At 45.4% G+C, this 22,426-nt stretch overlaps 1 protein-coding gene across 2 annotated transcripts in view; it reads left to right on the forward strand.

Moving 5' to 3' along the window:
* KCNN3 (potassium intermediate/small conductance calcium-activated channel, subfamily N, member 3) overlaps nt 1–22,426 on the forward strand; it is a 222,921-nt gene that overhangs the window by 115,372 nt on the left and 85,123 nt on the right. For both annotated transcript variants that reach the window (XM_006895836.1, XM_006895835.1), the window contains exon 3: nt 11,042–11,460. In XM_006895836.1, coding sequence (XP_006895898.1) covers nt 11,042–11,460 — 419 coding nt within the window. The remainder of the gene's footprint in view (nt 1–11,041; nt 11,461–22,426) is intronic.

The raw sequence follows: 22,426 nt of genomic DNA on the forward strand, positions 1-22,426 counted from the left end.
GTGGTACAGACACTAAGAACAGAACCCCAGCTTATTTTAATTGTGTATTGATTCTTACCATGAACATTCTTCTGAGAAATGAGCAGGTTTGAATTTTCTTTAGTATAAAACAAAATAAAGCTAGCATTGGCTAGTTTCCAATACAGTGGTTCCTTGTGGCATGCTGGCAAGAAGGATTGCCAAGGTGAAAGGGCATGAGACTTGGATCAGAGAGAATGTTTCTTCATCTGCAAGTTGTTGTATGTACTGTTGAATTGCAGCTGACCCATAGCTGACCCTTCAGCAGGTTTTCAGAGGCAGTAAATCACACGGGAGAATATTGCCCATTTTTTCTCCTGCAGAGCAATTGGTGGATTCGAATCATGTACCTTTGCATTGGCAGCCCAGTTCCTTACCACTGAGCTACCAGAGCTCCCTCTGTAAGATGGATGACTATGACTTCATAGAGGGAACGTGTAAGGCTGCAATGAGACAGTATGCAAAATCACCCAGCCTTGCCTGTAGTTGGGCTTTTGGATATTTCAGTTCCTCTTGTTAACTCTCGGAGGCAATGAGATTGGCACAGGACAGAGCAGAGTTTAGAGCTGACTTGATGGCACATAACAACAACAACAACTTGTTAACTGTCAGACTCAAAACTCAACTCATTACCAACTCATAGCTGACCCTCCAGTGAGTTTTCTAAGGCGGTAAAGCATATGAGAGGGAGTTGCCCATCTTTCTCCAACGGAACTGCTGGCAAATTTGAACTTCTAGAGAGACACCAATGTTGGGCCAGCATTGCCCTATGGACTAGGCCAACAGAGTTTCTGGAAGACTGAAATGAAACAGGAGTGGCATCCACTTCTTAAACAACATGCTTCCAGAAACTCTATGAACTTTAATAAATAGTTGTAGAGGGGCTTTGGGCCTTTTGTTCATAGGGTTGCTATGAGTTGTGCTTGACTTGAAGGCAATCGACAACAACAACAATCTATAGGCAGTCTGTCTTTTGAGAGTCATTGTAAAGTGACATTGTACACACTACCCTGGGTGGGGCTGGGCCTGTGGCCTCCTTGTTTCTACAACCTTCAGGGTCTCAGTGATTCTTGCTACCTTCTCAGTTCCATCTGCTTGTTAATTTGCTGTCTCCAACTCAGAGTAACTGCATGTGTACAGAGGTGAACTATCCCATTGGGTTTTCAAGGCTGTGACCTTTCAGAAGCAGATTGCGAGGCTTATGTTTTGGGGTGCTGACTTTTCTGCTAGTAGTCAGGCCCTTAAATGTATGTACCACCTGGTGACTCCAGCTGTTTCCCACATTGGCCTCTTCCTGTCTCTCTAACTCCCCAGACTCCATCCTACCTTGAGACCTTTGCACTCGCTTCTCCTCTCTCTGTCTGGAATGCATGTCTCTGCAAGGCTCCCTTTTCACTTAAAAGTCACCTCCCCTGAGAGGTCTTCCCTGGCTGTTCTATCTTAGGCAGCACTGCCTCCACCCAGATCTCACTTCTGTCCTGCCTTCCTCAGTTCTGTCCTGCTTTTAGAGTCAAGCAGACATCACCCACCAAAATTAGATGGCTGGACTGTTTATGAGCTCTTTTCCTTCACTAGAAAGTAAGTTCCATGAGGACGGGCTCTGTCTCCTTCCTTATCCCTAGAGTTTAGCATAGTGACTGTCATGGAGCAAGAGCTCCGTCCATTCTAAACAAATTAGTGGTGGGAGGAAGGCACTTCATTCTGCTCAGCTCTTGAGCTAGATTCAAAGCACCTTGATTTGTCCCTCATTATGACTGAAGGTCAATTGGTCCTTTCAAAGGTTTTCCAACTAGAGACTCTGGGAGGCAGGGGGCATCAGAGCCACCGGAGAGAGTGCGGCTGGAGGCGGAGGGGACATGGATGGCCTTTATAGGTTCATCTTCTCTTTTAAACTAGAACAGCTCTGGGTTTATCTGCTTCTAATACTGGGCTTCTATGAAAAAAAAAATCATTTCATTGAAAGGAATTATTCCACAGTTAGAAGTAAATGGAAAAGCACAGATTGGATCCAACCTTTCAGGTTACAGATGAGGACTCCGAGGCCCAGAGGAGAAAGGGACTAGCCCACACACAGATGGTCAGTGGCAGAATGCTCTGTCCCCATGGTGCCATGGGCAGGGATGGAGACAATAATACACGAGTAAAAAACCACAGGCCGAGTTCATCGTAGCATACTTTGCTTTATTGCATTTCACAGATCTTGTGTTTTTTACAAACTCAAGTTTTGTGTCAGCTTGTGCATTAAGAAAGTCTGTCAGCACCATTTTCCCAACAGCATGTGCCTTTGCCTCCTATCTTAGTAATTCCCACAGTAATTCAAACTTTTTCATAACGCAGTTGTAAGCTTCCTAGACTACAGTGTGGTGTAAACATAACTTTTATATGTACAAAGAAGCCAGAACCTCGCTGTAACTCTCCTTATGGGGATATTCCCTTCACTGTGGTGGCCTGAACAGAGGCCGCAGGTTCTCAGGCGAGCCTGCACTCACGTTCTCATGTGCTGTAACTTGCCTTTTATTTTCTAAGAGCTGGAGATAAGGGAGAAGATTTATGATCACCTGGTCTCTGGCAGTCCCAAACAAATTTCAGGCACAAAGGCTCCCGTGGGTTCTCGCGGATGCTGCAAGAAACCAGAGGTAAACCCCACTAGCTGCGTCCAGGAGAAGGTGAGCCTGGCAGAGGGCTGCAGGGGACCCCACTCAGGACTGTTGGCCATAATTTCTGAGGGGGAGGATTTCTTTATGAAAGACACCGTGCACACTAGCACAGTCCTGGGGCTCTGTGAATCTGTTGGTGAGGGCAGACCATGGCTTTCTGTGACGGGCTCCACTCATTTTGCCCGGCCTCTTGAACTTCTTCCTCTCTCTTTGCTCCCTCCTCTCACTTCTCTTTCTTCAGCTGTCTCCATGGTGCTGACTGTAAATTTTATGTTAGTGCTTATGGCAAATCCAGGAGTTCATTTCATCACTGGCAATCAGCTCTTGTCCTCAGGGAGACCTAATTAGGTATTACAGGACGTTTGATGTTGTTTCCATGGAAACTCCCATAGCAATGGTGTACATGCCGAATATACAGGGGCCTGGGGGGGGGGCAAATATATATATACACACACACATACACAGACACATACATACACAGACACACACACACAGACACACATATGTATATATGTGTGTATATGTATAATTACTGGATATAAGAAAATCTTTTCAATTCTTGTCTACCTATTTCTTAAGTGATGGGATTTTTTTCCCTTGAGTTTTTCTCTCACAGAGAGGGAACAGTAGAGTACATAAAAGATTTCTTTCTTATTGGGAAAAAAACCCCAATCCTCCATAGTTGCACAAGAATGAAAGTTTTTTAGGTCTTTGGTAAATATCTAAGCAAGCTGTCCCCTGACAGCTGAGAACATTTTAATGAAAGATTGTGTTTAAAGAACCTGAAAGGCCTCAAGGCTTTCAAAATAGAATAGGGAAAACCAGTGAATCCAATGAATCAACTCCAAACTTATTTACCCTGGAAAAAATGTTTAAGAAGAAGGCATCTAGGTTTGCTGTGTGCCTTGCAGGGCAGTGTGTTGCCCAGGGCTCAGCCTAAGCCTGATGACATGGAGGCTCTGAGGGGTCTCCTGTCTCAGGCCCAGCAATGGTGCCCACATGGTGTGGTGCCCACATGGCACAGCCCTTTGAGTGCCAAAGCTCCTGCTGAGCTGACCTGCCTGGAGGTGACTAGATGGCCCTTCAGAGTTGATCTTCTGTGGTGAGTTCCTGAAGGGCACAACTGCTCTGTAAGAAATTAATGAGGGAAAAACAACTATGATATATCATCTCACCTCAGTAAGAATAGCAAAATTCAACAGAGCAGCAAACAGCAAATGCTGGCAAGGTTGTGGAGAAACTAGAATCCTTATTCACTGTTGGTGGGAGTGTAAAATGGTGCAACCACTATGGAAGAAATTAATGAGGGAAATTGGCTGAGCTGCTCAGACTGAGGTGGAGCTGCTAGGAAGGACAATTTACAGAGAGACGTCATCATACAGGTGTAACTTTTAGCCATGGCTAAAATTCATGAGTTCCCAGAGAATCCATAAATAACGGAAATAGCTTCCTCTGTACACCAGATAGACCATTCAAGGACGGAATGGCCGTATTAACCTTTCTGATAGCTGTCAGCTAATCAATTTACCCTCAAGAAATGTACCAACAGGATTCATATTTCCCAGGCTCTCTACAGATTTTCTCTTCCCCTTACTGTTCTGCGTTGTCCCTTGATTTGGTCTACCAGTCGACTTCCTTACATGTGTAAAAGCACTTTGTATGCACAGTAGTGAGAAAACCTGCACAGTAAATTTGTAAATGCTTTGAGTGATACTTCAGCCTGTGAAGTGGGGAGGGATTCTTCAGTGTGAGGTGGGGAGGGAAGGGCCAAGGATGATCCTTGATTGTGAGCCCCACTCCTCCGCACACTTACACAGTTACTTGGGCAAGACTGATCGGGCCTTGTGGAGGTAGAGGGTTCCTTCTAGGGGCTGTACTGTCATGAGAAGCTAAAAGGGAAAATTTGAGCATGGTAGGCAAATCATTTAGCTCTTCTAATACACATGCTAAGTAAGTGTGTGAGTTAGCTTATTATGTAATAGTTGTGTAGTGTAAGTTTAAAAAAAAAGTCATTGCCTTGGAGTAGGAACTGACTCATAGCTGAACCTCCAGCAGGTTTTCAGAGGCTGTTAATTGCTCTTTTTCTCTTGTGAAGCCGCTGGTGGATTCGAACCCTCTGCCTTTGTGTTGGCAGTGCATCTGCTTAGCCATTAGACTATTGAAGCTCCTTGTTGTGTAAGTTGTTTTTGTTGTTGTTGATTACCTTCAAGTTGAGTATGACTCCTAGCGGCCCTATGAACAAAAGGCCTGAAGCCTTTCTATAACTATCGACATTTATCAAAGTTCATAGACTTTCTGGAGGCATGTTGTTTAGGAAGTGGATGCCACTCCTGCTTCCAAGTTGTGTAAATCAGCACACCCCTAAACTTAATGGCTTAAACCAATAATCATTTGTTAGTCCATGATTCTGTGGGTCAGCAGCCTGGGCTGGCTCAGCTTGTTTGTTCTTCCTCTGGTGTCATCTGAGATGAGCTTCTGTCATGCACCTGCCTTCAACTGGAGGCCAGCTAGTGTAAGATGTCCTCACTCAAATGTTTTGTAGCTGGTCGTTGCTGCAAGCTGGAGTGACAGGGAGAACTGGATCATTTACAGAGAGCTTACCACACCAGTGTTCCCCAAGCCTCTGTTTACATTACATTTTGTATAGTTCCACTGGTCAAATCAAGTTGCAAGGCCAGGTTCAAGTTCAAAGGTTAGAGAAATGGACTAAATTTCCTGACAGCGAGAGAGGCAAAGTCAAGTGCAATCAAGGCAAAGAGACAAACAAATCATGATGGGAGGAATGATTTGTAGCCATTTTTGCAGATTACCACACCACATTTATCTGGCACAGGCCTTTCAGATACTATTGAAGTCCTGTCTTGCCCAAGAAGCTTTGCAAATGATCCCTTGTTTAAACCCTATGCTGCTCTTGTGCTGAAGCTATTTGAGAATGTGAGCTGATTCACGAGGCATGTGTCTGATTCCTACTTGTATTTCCACAGTGCCCTGACCTAGTTGGTTCTTATTAAATGTTTTATTGAATTGAGTTGAAGTGAATGGAATTGGTTCTCCTTTCTCTAATTATAAGCTGCCTGAAGGCAAGTTAGGATCCTTTCTGTCAGATAAAATCTCTCTGTAAGGCTCTCAAAAATCATACAAACATTCTAAAACTCCTACAAGTTGACAGAGCCACCAGTTAAGTGGCAGTATGAATAAGTGTGTAAGTTCTGTACCAGCACTTAAAGGAGAGAGTGGGACTTCCTAGGTTGTCTGGTCATTTAATGTTGTTGTTAGGTGCCATCGAGTCAACTGTGACTCATAGCAACCCAGTGAACAACAGATCTGAACCCTGTCCTGTCCTGCACCATCCTCACCATTTGATATGCTTGAGTCCACTGTTACAGTCACTGCGTTAAGCCTTTTTGTTGAGGGTCTTGCTCTCTTTCTCTGACCCTCTGTTCTTCCCAGAATGATGCCCTATTCTAAGGCCTGGCCGCTCCTGACAGTATGCCCAAAGTATGTGAGATAAGGGCCATCCAATAGATGAGTGTAATCACTGCTTAGTTTAGAAGGCAGAAATACTCAGCAACTTGAAGAATTTGACTTTTCTTTCATACTCAAGAAAGTCAGCATGCAAAGGGCAAATACCGACTGGGTCAGGAGAAGACCCTTCCATTGGCTCTGGGGGCCCCAACAGCTCTGAGCTTCTGAGCCTTCCTGTGACAGCCCATAGCAGACCCATAGTTGAGGGCACCATACTGCTCCCTGTCCCATCCCATATTCTGTCTTTTCCACCTCTGTCCTTTTAAAACCCACTAGAGACAAACTGTAGACAGAGTGGAGAAGGGAAGTCTTTTTTTGGACCCATTTTGTGTCCCTCTTCCCCGAATCTCCCTGCTTCAGGTTATTCAGGACCCTGGTTCCAGATCAGCTCCACAACCCTCTGAGGTTTGGGAATTACCTGACACAGTTCATTCCAGATGGGACCACCCTTTTCAAATAGGAGTGTGGCCTCTCTCACAGCAGAAAATGCATTGTCATGTGCTTTATTAGACCCAACCTTAGAAAGGAATTTTCTGTAAGAATGACTATTCTGGGTAGATAACAAGGGTCACGCTCAGTCACTTAACACCACGGAGTCAGTTTTGATGCATCACCATTTTCCTTTGGGTTTCTGAGGTGAATGGAAGGAGACTGCTCATCTTTCCCCTTCAGGGTGCCTGGTGGATTTGAACCACTGATCTTACATGTATGTACCACTCCAAGAGGGTCACTCATATTCCTTTATTCTGTAAAAGCCTGCTGACTGCCCTTGGTAGGGGGACCCCATTGCAGGCATTAAGGGAGGGGATGCTGAGCCAGGTGGAGGTCGGTACTTGGAGAGCTGGGATCTGAGGTTTCACAGGATGGGAGGAGCCAAGATAGACGGTCTGCACGAGCCCACCATCTTACAGCACTTCAGGGATGAAGGCATCTGGGGATTATCTACTCATCTTCCTCATTCTTCCAAAGAGGAAACTGAGGCCAAGAGGGGCGATTATTCATTCAAGGTCACACAAAAAGTAACAAGTCATTATTTTTTTTTTTAATTTTCAATGATTTTATTTTACTTGGATCCACAATGAACAGGAGATCCTAAACATAATAAGACAAAGAAATGTATGATTAAGAAAATGGACAAAAATAGAACAAAAAAATAAATGACATTCTAATTGGAAAGGGGAACTAAAATAAAACTATGAGGATTTTAGATAGCATAGTTCTCTTCATATAACAAGTCATTCTTGTTGTTATGTGTACCTTTAAGTCAAAACCAGCCCATAGCTGGCCCTGTAGTGGGTTTTCAGAGGGGACTGCCCATCCTCCTGCACAGCAGCTGGTAGATTCGAGCCATGAACCTTTGGGTTGGACGCACAATTCTGTACCATAATGTTTCACTAAACATGCTTTTACTGAATCCCTACAACATGCCGAGACCCAGGCTAAGCACTAGCCACATCCCTGACCCTTTGGAGAGGCCCCTGTGCACAGTACTTCCCAATCCTGCTTATACTTTAGAATCACCAGAGGTTCTTGAGGGAGAAAAATCCCAATTCTGGTCCTGCATCCTCAGAGATTCTGCCTTGTCCCAGGCATAAGTACTTTTAGAAAGTTCCCTCTGATATTCTAATGTGCAGCCAGGTTAAGAACCACTAGTCTTGGGGTGGGGATCGGGGTTGGGGTGGGGTGGGACAGGGGGAAGGAGACAGAAGAAGATCAAGTAAAGACAAATCCATGGCAGAGATCTGTGATTTGTAAGGAACAAACACTCAGATGAGTGGAACCTACCTTACTCTAATGTGACCTGATGTTTATTTAAGTAATGTCCACTCATGGCAGCTCCACATGACAAAGTAGAACTGCCCCATGTGGTTTCTAAGTTGTGATCTTTATGGAAATAGACCACCAGGCCTTTCTCCGGACTGGGTGGGGTCAAACCTCCAACTTTTTGGTTAGCTGGTGAAGGTTTAATGGTTCACCACCAGGGCTCCTTAACGGACAGGATTTTCAAAAGCTCTATAGTCAAACAAGGTCATAGTTACAGGAACCAGGAGCTACGACTTGAGCATACCTTTTGGGGATCACAATTCAGCAGTGCGGTATTTGTTATCTGCCTCACATGTGAAGGGAGTGAACTGTGCTTCCATGGATCAGAACAGAAGGCAGAGAGTAAGATTGTCATTGTGTCTGACAGCAAGGGGCTCTCCAGGGACAGCCCCTCTGTGCAGAACATACACTGGAATTTCTTAGCAGAAGCTTTTCACCTACAACCCCAAACACGCCCCCCAACCCAAATAAAACCTCACAATACACACACTGCTTATGAATGGCCCCCAGGCCAGCCCGTTTAATAATTACTCATATTTTGCAATACTGCAGTTAGTAAGCACTGGGAGCTCTGGTGGCCTAGTGGCAAGAAGCTGCGTTGCAATCTCAAAGGCAAGCGGTTTGAACCCATCAGCTGCTCTGCGGGAGTAGAATGGGCGATCTCCTCCCATGCAATTAACCACCTGTAAAATCCACCAAAGGGTCAGCCGTGGGTCAGTTTTGACTCGAGTATACAACAACAGCAGCAGTTAGTAAAAGATCTGGCTGCTAACCAAAAATTGGTGGCGTGAATCCACCAGAGGTTCCATAGAGAATTCGAGCCTCAGGCACCCGGTGGAGGGGGGCTGTGAGTTGGAATCAATTTAAGAGCAGTGAGCCGTCAATAAAGGGGCCCTGGTCCAGTGGTTTAAGCACTGGGCCCCCAACCAAGAGTTGGGCAGCTCAAACCCAGCACCTGCTCCGAGGGAGAAAGATGGGACATTCCGCTCCTGCAGAGACTGATGCTTTGGGAACCCAGTGGGCAGTTCTGTTCAATCCTATAGTCATGACTGACTTGATGGTAATGGGTTTGGGGTTTTGTTTTGATTTTTTTGTGTGTTTGTTTGTTTGTTTTGTTTTTATGAGTAGTAAAACATATTGTTATTTATCTGAATTGTAGTATCCTAATGCAAATCCTGTGAGGTGGGCAACACCAAGGTTAATATCTAGTCCTTTGGTGGTGTTTGGTGCTACTGAATCAGATCTAACTCCTGAAAACCCCACCTGACAAAGCAGACCTGCCCTGTAGAGTTTTATTGACTGTGAACTTATGGAACTAGATCACCATGTCTTTCTCTGGCTGAGCTGCTAGGTGGGTTCAAACCACAAACTTTTTGATTGGAGGCAAGTGCTTACCCACTGCACCACCAGGCCTCCTCATTCTGACGATAGAGGTTTGGGAGCAGGCACAGAGAAGCAATGTGACCTGCCCGAGCTCATGTATCTAATAACTCCAGTTTAATTCCCCAGCCTCCAACCCCAGCTGCACCAGGATTCAAAAGTGGCAGCAGGTCTGAGAGGCTGGGGGTGGGGCCCCCACCCTGGATCAGCGCCTTCCCATCAAGCTGTGATGTGCCCAATACAAACCTGCCTGCTCCAGCAACCCTAGTCATGCACAATCCCATTCCCCAACCAGGAATCAAAGGAATCTGTTCCTCCCTGTTTCACTTCTCTGCCCAGAGTGAGCCCAGTTACTATAGTAACCTGATGCAATTCTGTATTATAAGGTGGATGGTTTTAATTTTGTATTTAAAGAGTGTGGCCAGGCAGTCACGTTGCTGGGGCTTGCCCTGTCAGGCGGCAGTCAGGGGCAGAGGGAACCCTTTGAGCTGCTGGTAGGTTTTCCTAGTTGATGAGGGAAACATGTGTCAGGGAAAACCCAGGCTCAGCTGCACTGGGGGAGGAGAGGAGGGAAGCTCCGGGCTCATGCTGCGCAAATACTCTCCTCTTTAGAGACTGCTCTTGGGTGTCATTGAGTCATATAGCCACCCCATGTGGCAGCATAGAAATGCCCCGTAGGGGTTTTCAGCCTGTGATACACATGGAAGGAGCCCTGGTGGTGCAGTGCAATTAGCACTTGTCTGCTAATTGGAAGGTTGGCGGTTTGAACCCACCAGCCACACCATGGGAGAAAGATGTGGCAGGCTGCTTCCATGGTGTTACAGCATTGCAGGCCTTATAGGATTGCTCTCCTCTGTGCAGCAGGGCTGCTGTGCATCAGAATGGGTTGATTCTAAGGCAGGGAGAATACTTACACAGTATTTTTGGTGTACCAGACACTAGGCCCTAGAGGTCTCATGGTAACCTCCAGGCAACAGATGTTATCATCATCCTCAGATGAAGGAACTGAGGCACAGACAGGTTAAGTAACTTGCTCAAGATCACACAGCTAGTCAGTGTTAGGATCAGGGTTCAAACCCAGACAGTTTGCCTGGAGTCTTCACTATGAACCCTCAGCGGCACTGTCAGAGGGCCCAGCTCTGCCACAAGCATTTGCTGGCTTCTTCCCTGAACAGGGGCAGGAGTCGGTGCCACTTTGCAAGCTCACTAATGCAGGAGTCCTAACTTCAATCTCTGCACCCACCTGCCAGGGCTCTGCTCCAAGCCAGCCTGGGGCTGGAGCTCAAGAAGTGTGTTTGCCATACAAGCCAGCTCTCCTCGCTTTCATTGTCATGAAACTGACAGTTTTGTGGCCTGGCCTCTTCTAGCTGGAAGGGACCCTAAGGAGCAGTAAACAGAAAAGGAAACTGAGGCCCAAAGATTGAAAGCACCCTAGTCAGGACCTCAGCTGCTGGACCTGAGCCCAGGTCTCCCTACCCCAATCCAGGCTTTCCTGGCCTCTGAGATGGGTCAGGCTGACCAGTGCCCAGCAGCCTGCCTCACCTTCGTGCTCTGTCCCCGTTGCCCACCCCAGCCTCCCTCGCCCCCGCTGTGCGCTCCCATCCTGGGCACACTAACGGGCTCTCTGCTCTCACTAGCTCTTTGTGATCGACAATGGCGCGGACGACTGGCGGATAGCCATGACCTACGAGCGCATCCTGTACATCAGCCTGGAGATGCTGGTGTGTGCCATCCACCCTATTCCTGGCGAGTACAAGTTCTTCTGGAATGCGCGCCTGGCCTTCTCCTACGCGCCCTCGCGGACGGAGGCGGATGTGGACATCATCCTGTCCATCCCCATGTTCCTGCGCCTGTACCTGATCGCCCGCGTCATGTTGCTGCACAGCAAGCTCTTCACCGATGCCTCGTCCCGCAGCATCGGGGCGCTCAACAAGATCAACTTCAACACCCGCTTCGTCATGAAAACGCTCATGACCATCTGCCCCGGCACCGTGCTCCTCGTGTTCAGCATCTCGCTGTGGATCATTGCTGCCTGGACTGTTCGCGTCTGTGAAAGGTATTCCTCGGGGCCCTGTCTCCACTTCTGAGCTTCTGAGCACGGAGCCTGTGCTGGGACAGGGGAGGGAGGGGGAACCCACCTGACAGTCCAATGGAGGAGGCAGGCTGCACCCAGACACCTCAGAGGAGGAACATGGGACAAGGGGAGGGCTGAGTTGGGCTTAAATACCAGCTGAGACATGGCAGCGTTGGAATCAAGGTAAGCTGGGGGGGAAAAGGCACATTAATATTTCTGATTTTCGGCCCCCTCTTTAAAAACCAGTCTGATTCCAAAGTTAACCTTCACCCAAAGCATAATACTTTACAATTTCCATATTAATTCTCCCTCTTGGGGGTTAACAATGCTCACTAGCATTCTAAAGGCTCTGAGAAGTCCTGCAGTAATGAAACTGGTTTCATTGTGTTTAGCTCAGATCTCCTCAAAAGCACTGGTCCCCAGTCCCTTTGATCAGACAACATCTACTCATGCTTCTCTCCTCAGAGTTTGGCCCATAGACTGGCGATATCAACATCACTTGGGAACTTGTTAGAATGCACAATCTCAGTCCCCTCTAGACGATGGAATCATCATCTGTATTTTAACACGTTCTCCAGATGACTCAGATGCACCTTAAAGTTAAAGAAGGTTTGAACACTATGGGAACAGCTGTTCTCTATGGTCCCCGTCTGCCAGGGACCAGAGAGTGACTCAGAGAAGTGGTTGATGGGAGAGAAGAGAAATCTGCGTAAAAGAGACCCAGGGCTCTAGCCCTCACCCCAGCCCCTCTGCTTCCTCCCTGAGACACGCCAGCATCGAGGCTGTTCCCTCCTGTCACCATCCCCAAGCTGCCCTTTATGACGCCTCCTTTTCTGGTTGGCCCGAGGTATTCATGTCAACCTGATATATGTGGAGTCTGAATGTCTCTGTTAGAAACTTAGGTTCAGCCACTAAGTGGCTGCAAGAGGGTGGACAGTCCCCTTAACCTTCTTGAACCTTAGTTTCCTCATTGCCGAATCAGGGTTGCTTGAGACAGAGTGAAGATAGGTTCACTGGAGGAGATGAGTCTTATTCTGTTGGGGAGGTTATTTTTATTATGTGGAGAGGCTGGGTCAAGCACTGCATGTAGTTTACAAGGATCCTGGTGGTTACCCTTAATTCATCAGCACTTAAAATTTTATTGCCCACTCTTCCATGCATACCAGTCTCCTGGCAGAGATGAAACAAGCCAAGGAAATCTGGAGAAGTGTTAACCTAAAAACATCTCAGAGGGGTGCCATGGCCCATCATCCCCACCTATTTTGGGATGTTCTGTTTGCAGATGTTTCTTTCTGATTTGGAGCCAGGAGACTCATGATCAAACTAAGAGGGCATTCCTCAGCAGTGGGCCAGTGGTATCTGAGAGCCGTGCAGGGCCAGGAGGTGTTCCCCACGGGCAGAGGCAGGGACACACAGTACCCCCCCTGTTAGAACTGCACCATCACAGCATCTGCTCCATCAGGAGCCACCCTGCATGCTGCTTTGTGCTCCTTCTCTTTCTGCCGTGGAGAAAGCATGTGGGCAGGTTTCAACCCCATATGCTTCATGGGCCTCATAGCTGAGCAACATCGTGCCTGTCACTTGACTTCTCTAGGTCTCAGTTTTCTTATCTCTATATTGGGCGAATACTACCTCCTTTGCACAGTTTACTGTTAGAATCAAATGGGCAATGTGTGTGGAATGAATACTGCTGTGTAGTGACCGTGAAAAGTATCAGTAACAGAGGGTATGGGATAACTTTTGGAAATTTTGTGGCTGCTTTCTTATAATGAAAGGAAATCACCTTCTACTGGAGGTGGAAATGAACGATAACCTTCTTGCCTTCCCTCCTAATTGATCAAAACCCCAGTTTTCTAACAACAGTAATAGCTGAGTTTGTGTAGCTCACGAGGGCGGTTAGTCTCCTACATCTGTTCTCTCGTGCAAACCTCCCGTCAGTCCTGTTCAGCACGCATGCCCACAACATTTTGCAGACAAGTAATAGGCTGAACACAGAACAAAGTACCTGCAAGGGAGTTTCATTGTTTATTGAACCTGTCACAGTGTGGGTGAGTCTATTTCACTCTGGAAAATGAGCGTGTTCAAAGAACACGGTTTACAAAGTCCTCTGTGGCATTTTCTTTGCTGTTGCATGGCCCTCTGTGGTTTCTAGCTGAGGTTAGGTGAACTGGCTCCCTGGCAGGTCAGGAGGCCCTTCCCTCCGCAGACATAGCTCACCCCCAGCTGAAGACCCAGGTGAAGACACAGGGAAACAGAATTCTCCTGGATTTGCCCCTTGTCTTTGTGAAAAAAAGTTTCTGTTTAGATGTAGCAGGTGGTATGCTGAAGGATGGCGGGTGATGTCATTGCTTCTGTTTCTGGGGAGCTGACTCATTGAATGGTGGCACAATGAGTGAGCCCTTGACAGCCAACTGAAACTCCAGTGATTTGAATCCCCTCAGTGGCCCGTCGAGAGAAAAACCTGGTGGTCTGCTCCTAGAAGGCCCTATGGGTGATTCTACACATGGTTACTGTGAGATAAAACCTACTTGTTCACATCTAAGGACAGTAACACTATGCTAGTTAGTTCTCAAACGAGATGCTTAACATTTGTTATCTCAGTTCACCCTCACAGGAGTCTGTGATAGAGGGACCAGGACGACTCTCATTTTAAAGTTACGGACTAGGATGCAAAGCAGCCTGCCAGAGGTCACAGAGCTGGTGAGCCTGAGACAGAATTTGAACCTGATTCTGACTAAGCTTCCTCTTGTTCCCATCAAATCATGCTGATTCCTGCACTTTCAAAGAACTTGTACCTGAGGTTTTCAGGGCTACTTTCTAATTGGAGGGTCTCTAAGCCCTAGAGACTGAGCCTGGGGTCCCAGGGTTGCTACCTTGCCTATTGTTCTGTGAGATCAAGTCAGCTCTGAAACCCCATGCCATCCTTACAGTTGCTATTGAGCTTCAGCCCCACAGCTCCAGCCTCTGTGTGAGCCCATCTCATTGAGGATTTTCCTCTTTCTCACTGAGCCTCTACTCCAGTGCTACTTACTGTCAAATCCAAACATATCCCTGTATAGTGGATACTGGGACGTGCCACCCAGCGACTACCTCTAAGACCTGGATTCTTGGGCTCTGTGGTTGTGTCACCTGTCCTCTCTCAAGTGCTCTCTTCTGCTCGAAGTGTCTTTGACTGACTCTCAGCTCTCCAGGTTCTAGCCCTGCCCAGGGTCTGCTGCACCTGTCAAGCCCCTTTCTTCAGGGAGGACAGGACATTCTGATTCTAGAGATCCTTGAACAACCGCCCGAAGATGCCCCAATGAACCTGTGGAAAACCTTGGTTGTATAGACCCTTTCCTAAGAATCTGACCCAGGGAATAATAAAAACAGGTGTGAATTAGTATATGTTTTCCTAAATAGGCAAAGCACTTCTTTCACAAAGCAATTTCTTTCAGACTCAAGCAAAAATGATCCTTGTCCTTCTCAATTGTCAAATATTAAGACTGACAGAGACTTTGAGACAGGAATTATCCAGTCAAGGACTAGATCAAAACTGGAATCTGAGGATGCTTTGCATGAGACAGTGGTGTGAGGATGGTATGGACAAGATGACCTTGGCTTCTCATTGCTCATGCTGATACTTAGAATCAAATGCTGATTCTATTGCTGTAGGCATCAGAGAGGCTGAGTGACTTGCTCAGAATCACACAGCATTGTAGTAAGTTCCAAAAAACTGCTGCCTGTTGGTACCTGGGGCAAGGCTCATTCTTATTCCAGGTGGTTCATCTCAGGCAGGACTTATCTGTGGTTGTATACACCTCCTGAAGTTGCTATGGAAGTGCCTTTTTTTAGCAAGATGCCTTTTAAAAGATATTTATCATATCTTGGGTTGGCTTTTATGTGACAATAAAGGTTTTCACATTTTCTCCTTCAGAGGAGGGAGAAAGAATTGGTGATTACCCAGGACAGCCGTTTGATGGGAGGACAAGGCAAGCCCAGTTGCCGGGAGGGCAACAACAACAGCAGGTTTGTTTTCCTTGGCCCAGTGAGGCATTTCGTCATGGATCCCAAGGCCTAACAGTTGTGGCTCTAGACCTTCTCTGCGATCCTCTTGGCTGTGTGCCCGCCTCCCACAGGCTTTGCAGAGCCATCGAGGAACCCTCTCATTAAACACTGTCAAACACCAAGCAGGCTTCCAGGTACCAGAGGCCATCCCAAGTGCAGTCCTGGTAGTGACAGGCTGAGGAAGTCTCTGCTTTTTGGGCATATCCTTAGCAACTGTATGTATATTTTTCTCCCTGGGAGGAGCAACAGGCCACCCAGTCACTGATAACATGCCCTGGATCTTCCCATCGTAAGCTATGCTTTGTACACAACCGTTCTGGCCTTGCTAATGTCCTTTTTTCTCTTGAGGCTCCAAGTTCTGCATACAGTTTGACTCAATGTCAGCCTTCCTCTCAGTCAGATAGCGAATTGCTGTAGGTTTTTGATGATGATGTTGTTGTTGTTGTTATGTGCCATCGAGTCACAAGCGCCTGACCCTATGTGCAATAGCTCTGAACCCTGCTCTATCCTGAGCCAACTTTACTGTCTCTGACACACCCAACCCTATTACCCCAGTCACTGAATCAATCATCTCATCCAGGATCTTCCTCTTATACGCTGTCCCCCCACCCTCCCAAGCATGATGTCCCTCACCAAAGACTGGTCCCGCCTTGCAGCATGCCCAGTGTGTATCAGATGGAGCTTCAGTATACCTGCCTCCAAAGAACAGCTTGGTTTCACCCTCTGGCAGGACAATCTGTTTATTGTCTTAAGAGTTCAAGGTATAGTCAGTACTCTTTTCCTACATCGCAGCTCAAAGACAACTACATCCCTAGTCATTGTGCAGCTCTCTGATGCATAGCAAGTGATTGCAAAGACCATGATCTGTATTAGGTGCGCCTTAGTCTCCAGACTGACATCGTTGCTCTTCAAAACTCTGAAGAAGTCCCTGAAACCAGACTTTCCCAGTGCAATTCATCTTTTGATTTCCTGGCTGCTGGTACTAAGAGTGCCGATTGTGGGGCTAAGCAAACTGAAGCTATTAACAATCTGTCACTTCACTATCATGGTGCTTCCAGTTGGATCCGTGGTGAGAATCTTTGTTTTCTTGACGTTGAACTTCAATCCATATTGAAGGCTGCAGTCCTTGACCTTCTGCAGCAAATGTATCCGGCCCTCCTCAGTTTTGGCAAGCAAAGCTATAATGCAGGTTATTGCATAATGCACAATGCAGGTTGTTGGCGAGTCTTCCTCCAATCCTAATGCCACATTCCTTTTCATAGATCTCAACCTCCCAGGTGATTTTTTCTGCATATAGATTATAAAGGTATAAAAATAGGATGCACCCCTGGTATACACCTTTCCTGATTTTAAACCATGCAGTGTTTCCTTGCTCTATTCTGAAGACTGCCTCCTGGTCCAAGTATAGGTTCTGCATAAGCACAATCAAGTGTTTTGGGATTCTTATTTTTAGGGTTAGCCATAATTTGTTGTGATCCATGCAGTCAAATGCCTTTGCATAGTCAATGAAACACAGATAGACATTCTTCTGGTACTCTCTGCTTTCAGCCAAGATCCATCTAACATTAGCTATAATATCTCTAGTACCACAGTCTTTTCTAAACCCAGCCTGCACTTCTGTCAGTTCTCTGTTGATGTGCTGTTCAAGTTATTTTTGGATGATTTTCAGCAGGATCTTGCTTGCATGTGATATTAGTGATATTAGTTGATAATTTCTGCACTCTGTCAGGTCACCTTTTTGGGAATGGGAACAAATATAGGTCTCTTCCAGTCAGTTGGCCAGGTTGTTGTCATCCAGATTTCTTGGCACAACTTGGTGTCCAGGCAGCATCTGTTTGTTAAAATATGCCAACTGGTATGCTGTCAATTCCTGGGGTTTTGTTTTTTGCCAATTCCTTCAGAGCAGCTTCAGTTTCTTCCTTCATCATCACAGGCTCTCGCTCATACATTGTTTCATGAAATTCTTCTGTGTCAGCCAATTCCTTTTGGGATAGTGACTCTGTATACTCTTTCCATCTTCTTTTAAAGCTTCCTGGATCATTTACTATCTGCCCAAAGCATCCTTAAGTATTGAAACTCAAGGCTTGGATTGGTGATGATAGGTGAATTTTTATTATCTTTTCTTACATATTGGTATCTTGATGAGAAATTTGATTCTGAAGACTTGACCCCCACCCCATCCCCACTCCCAGGAGTAGGAGAAAATAATTGGTAACTTTATTCCATCCTGTGGAAAATGGAAAGCAGCACCTTTCCTCCTCTTTCATTGGCCGCAAACGTACAAGTTTGTCCCAAGGTTCCCTAGAATTTTGAACTCTAGGAAAACACTGAAAAGACAATATACAAGATCAAGTACCCTTGAAGATGGAAGTGCCAAGGGCTGACAGGGCCTTGAGAACAGTGTGGCTCGCCTGTGGTTCCTTGTGAGGCTCTGGTGTGAGGCACAGCCCCCAGTGTAGAGACAGACACAGCAGGAGTGTCAGAGAAATGACAGGAGTCTCTATTCACAGTTATTTTGGTCTTAAAAAAAATCGTATTCTACTAATATTTAACAGATGTTGTTGTTTTGTTTGCTATCTGCTGTCGAGTTGGAACTGACCCACTGCCGACCCTCCGCTGGGTTTTCAGAGGTAGTAAACTTTACAGGCAGAGATTGAACATCCTCCCATGGAGCAGCTAGTGGATTCAAACCACATACCTTTGGGATTTCAGCTTCTTACCACTAAGGCCACCAGAGCTCTATTTAACATATAAGCATAAGATAGTACAGGTGTGTAATTTATAATAAATATAGGGAGCAGGAAGTGTATGCCCAAAACATTTTTTTACTAGTAGGGATTCTTCAAAAGTGTGCTTACCACTGGTGTAGGGTATCAGTAGACCAAACAAAAAATTAGACCCACTGTCATTGAGTTGAATCCAGGTCAGCCGACCTAGAGGACAGAGGACAGCTGGACTACAGGGTTTCCAAGGTGGTAGAGCTTTACAGCCACGTCTCATTCCCATGGAGCAGCTGGTGGGCTCAAAGTACCTAGTTTTTGTTAGCTGTCAAACACTTAATCATTGTACCACTGGGGCTCCTTAATAGACTCATATGTGAGAAAAAGGTCCCTCTTAAGCCAAGCATAGTCATATTGGAGGAAGCCTGCTGGATTGGGAAACCGTGTCCTCTCTTTGGAGAAATGAGAAGTCAGTACCCTGTCAGGCAGGGGCAGGGTTTAAGCTCCTGGAGCAAGGTCTGAATAGAGCGCTCCAACATCAAGGATGAAATTACCTCAGGATTTCCGTCAGAGTGTGGGGGAGGTTAAAGCTGGGGGAGTCCTTTGGAAGAAAAAAATACCCCAACAAAACATGAAAACAACCTTGTAGCATCAAGGAGGAGGAAAATCATTCTGAAAGTGCAGAAGAATATTTAATTATGAGAATCAAAAGGTAACAGTCTAAGATTCTTTGGCATCTCCACTAGAATATAATTTCTATGACAGAGGGAAAATGTGTCGATATTGTTCACACAAGCATAGAGTTCCAGAAAGCTAAAATTGTTTTAGCAAAAAAGAACATCCACGCTGAGGGAAGAATTTAATTTAAAAAATATGTGCAGTGTGGAGGGCACATTTAAAATATGGAGGGGACGTGTAAACATTCCCTCACAAAGCAGAAAGGAAAGGTCAAGGGTGAAAGTGAAGAGAGGGAACACAAGGACAGAATGAGAGAGTTAGAGGATAAAAGCTAAACCTAAGAATCAGAGAAGAACAAACCAGACTAGTGTGGATAAGAGCATAACGCAAGATATATATGAAGAAAAATTTTCCAGAATGTGAATGAGGCAGGGACAAGTGGTCAGATCAGAAGGACTTCCAGTTTGAATAGGTAAAACTCTCCCCCTGACCTTGACAATCCTAATAATTTTTTTTAGCATATTGATTGATTATGAGATCGGATAACCCCGGAAGTAAACAGGCAATACAAAGGAAATTTTCCTACAAGAGTCTTTAATTCCTGAAGACTTTAGGACACTTCTATAGCTGAACAATGACTAAGGATGCCAGAAGAAGAAAAATGGCTTTGAGTTGTAGTGTTAGAGGAGAGTATTGAACATACTGTGGAGCACCAAGAGAACAAGCAGGCCTGTCCCTGGAGAGGGTAAATCAAGGTTGCTTCTTGGAGGTAAGGATTCTGAAGCTTTGTCTCACAATGCTTGGAGCATGTTACCAGATGCCCTTGGAGAAGGACATTGTGCTGGGAAGGGTGAAGGGTCAGCACAGGGGAGGAAGACCCTGGGTGAGACGGATTGGCAAATGTGTGTCAGTGACAGTAAGACTGGCTTGGCATAGGGTAGGGCTCAGAGCTATTGTTCATAGGGTCACTATGAGTCATAGCTCGACTGCATGTAATAACAACAACAACAACAACAACCTAGAGTTTTAATGTTGTGATCTACCATGTTACTCAGAAGAGAAGTGAAAGAGGAATAAAAGTAATTTTTAGAGTTTTAAGGTAAACAACCTCTATTTTTTTTTTTTTAGGAACTTGCTAACAGCTGGCCAAGAAATGAGTAAAAACCAAGATCCTAATAATAGAACTCAGTGAAAGGCAGGTGGACAGCAATGACACCACTCAAACATCAAATCAAGAATACACTTAAATACGGTTGCAAAACCAAATTCTAATGTCAAGTGTTATCTTTGAAGGAGTTGTTAGGTGCCATGGAGTTGGCGCTGATGCCTAGAGACCCTGTGCTCACAGGAAAGAATAATTAATTAATAATTATAGTCTTATGATCAGGTTAGAAAAGATAGTACAAAAGGGATTCTTGACATCTTATCAGAGGAGAATTATGTCTAGTGAAATGGCCAGATTTAACATTCAAAAATAAAACAGGCAGTTATATTGAAGGATATATATACATACATATGTATATAAAGATATACTTAGTCAATTGACATTTACCTCATCTTGGTTGCAGAGTTATGAAGCAGCTACACAATCCATCTTAACATTATCAATTCTGTTTCCTAATTTTCTGTTGATAAGGTATCTTCCCTTAAGGTCAATTGTACATTCTTAACAAATAACCTTTTAGCAAACCATTCCTCATTCAAAATAGAAATCTTGACTCTTGCTCTCTTTATATCACGATTAGTTAACCTTTTACACAAAGGCTGTATTGTTCCTTTAGAACACTGGAAGTGAAGATTTTCACATAACTCAGAATGGAGTTTTAATTCAGGCCTAGAACACCTCAGTTTTAAGGTTCCTAGCTCCCCCTTTTAACGAAGTTACCATTAGGGGGCATAGATCACCCATAAAAAAAGATACCCGTCTCTTGAAAGGACTTGGCTTCTCTGGGATGGCCATCTTGAATAAGCATTTATGTCCCCAGCTGCTACTGTTTCCAGGTGGCTGGTGTCCCTAGACAGCCTTCAAGGCCCAGGGTGCTATCCTCTAGCAGCGAGGCATTATCTGATGTTTTAGTAAGCAGGCACCATCTGATTTCACTGTAACATAGCTCCAGGTCTACTCTTCAGGGTGGATTGTTCCAATTTGGGTGAATAGTGACAACAGATCCCATCAGAGAAATAACTGCGAACTTTGAAGGATCTTCTTCAGAACAAAATTACATTCTCCTCAGCAAAATACATTTCTTCCAGATACAAGATCCATCACATGGCCATATGCCTCAGGGTTTAGTCATGGCAATGAGGAGCTTAATGCATAATATTTTTAACAAGCCCTTCAATGACAATTACAGTGACTGGGAGAAAGACACAGACTAGCAAAAAGGAGCATACCCAGAATTGATGCTTTTCAATAGCTCACTAAAAATATTTTTAAAAAAGAAAGTAATGGTCATGGTGTGTAACCAGGCATGATTTGGAGATGTGTTTTTCTACTTTTGCAGAAGTATGTATCCACGAAAGACAAGAAGTATTTGTGGTAACACTAGCTCCTCCCTGCTCAACTAAAAGTAAATCTAGGGCAAATCTAGGGCAATCTGGCAATCTAGCTATCCAAAACCATGTTGGCAAGAGAGTCTATTGGTTTTTGTTGAACTGTCATTTCCTCAATAACACTATCAGCAGTTTGAGCCATGGAGGCAGACAGAGTATCAATAGATCTTTAAAGTTCATATATACTGTAGGAGGGAACAAAGACTTGTAGGAAAGACCAGCCACAGCCAGGTGTACTGCCAGTGGGTCATCTGAAAGAACAAACTCTTTTGTATGGATACAAATTTCAAGTCACTGTTCCACAGTTAGCTGTCATTATAGGATGTCACGATAGATATCCATGGACACATCAAAGGTACCTAAAGAACACTGGCCGCATTATTCCAGTTATCTAAACATGACAAAGCCCAAGTATAGGATGGATTTCCAGGCTTTGTGATGAAATAACGTGATCTATCTCATAAAAAGACATATCCAATTGGGGCACAACGTACCTGCCCCAGTTCAATGCTGGACACACATGTTCTTTCAAGTCTGTTTATAATTAATGAAACTTCTAGGGATCCCAGGATTTGGGGCATAAACTAGGAGACCAGGATCACTTACAACACAGTTGTCTGCTACTGAGTTAAATATTGAGCATCATCAGTGAAAAACGCACAAGGTACAGAAAGCAAATTTTCTGACCAGGCATACATGAGACAAATGGAGATGCAGGGTGAAAGGATAATTCTGGGACAGAGAGACAGCATGCTTGCAAAAGTGAAGGGTCAGGGAAAGAGAGAAGACCCTCGATGAGATGGATTAACGCAGGGACTGCAGCAGTGGGCTCAAGCGTGTTGGGGATGGTGAGGATGGCACAGGACGGGCAGGGCTCAGGTCTGTTCACAGGGTCATGGTGAGTTGTACTTGACTCGATGGCACCTAACAACAAGCATCCCATTTCAAAGGAA

The sequence above is a fragment of the Elephantulus edwardii genome, unplaced genomic scaffold (genome assembly GCF_000299155.1).
Source record: "Elephantulus edwardii isolate Elephantulus edwardi_28Jun2011 unplaced genomic scaffold, EleEdw1.0 scaffold00176, whole genome shotgun sequence".
Classification (NCBI taxonomy): Eukaryota; Metazoa; Chordata; class Mammalia; order Macroscelidea; family Macroscelididae; genus Elephantulus; species Elephantulus edwardii.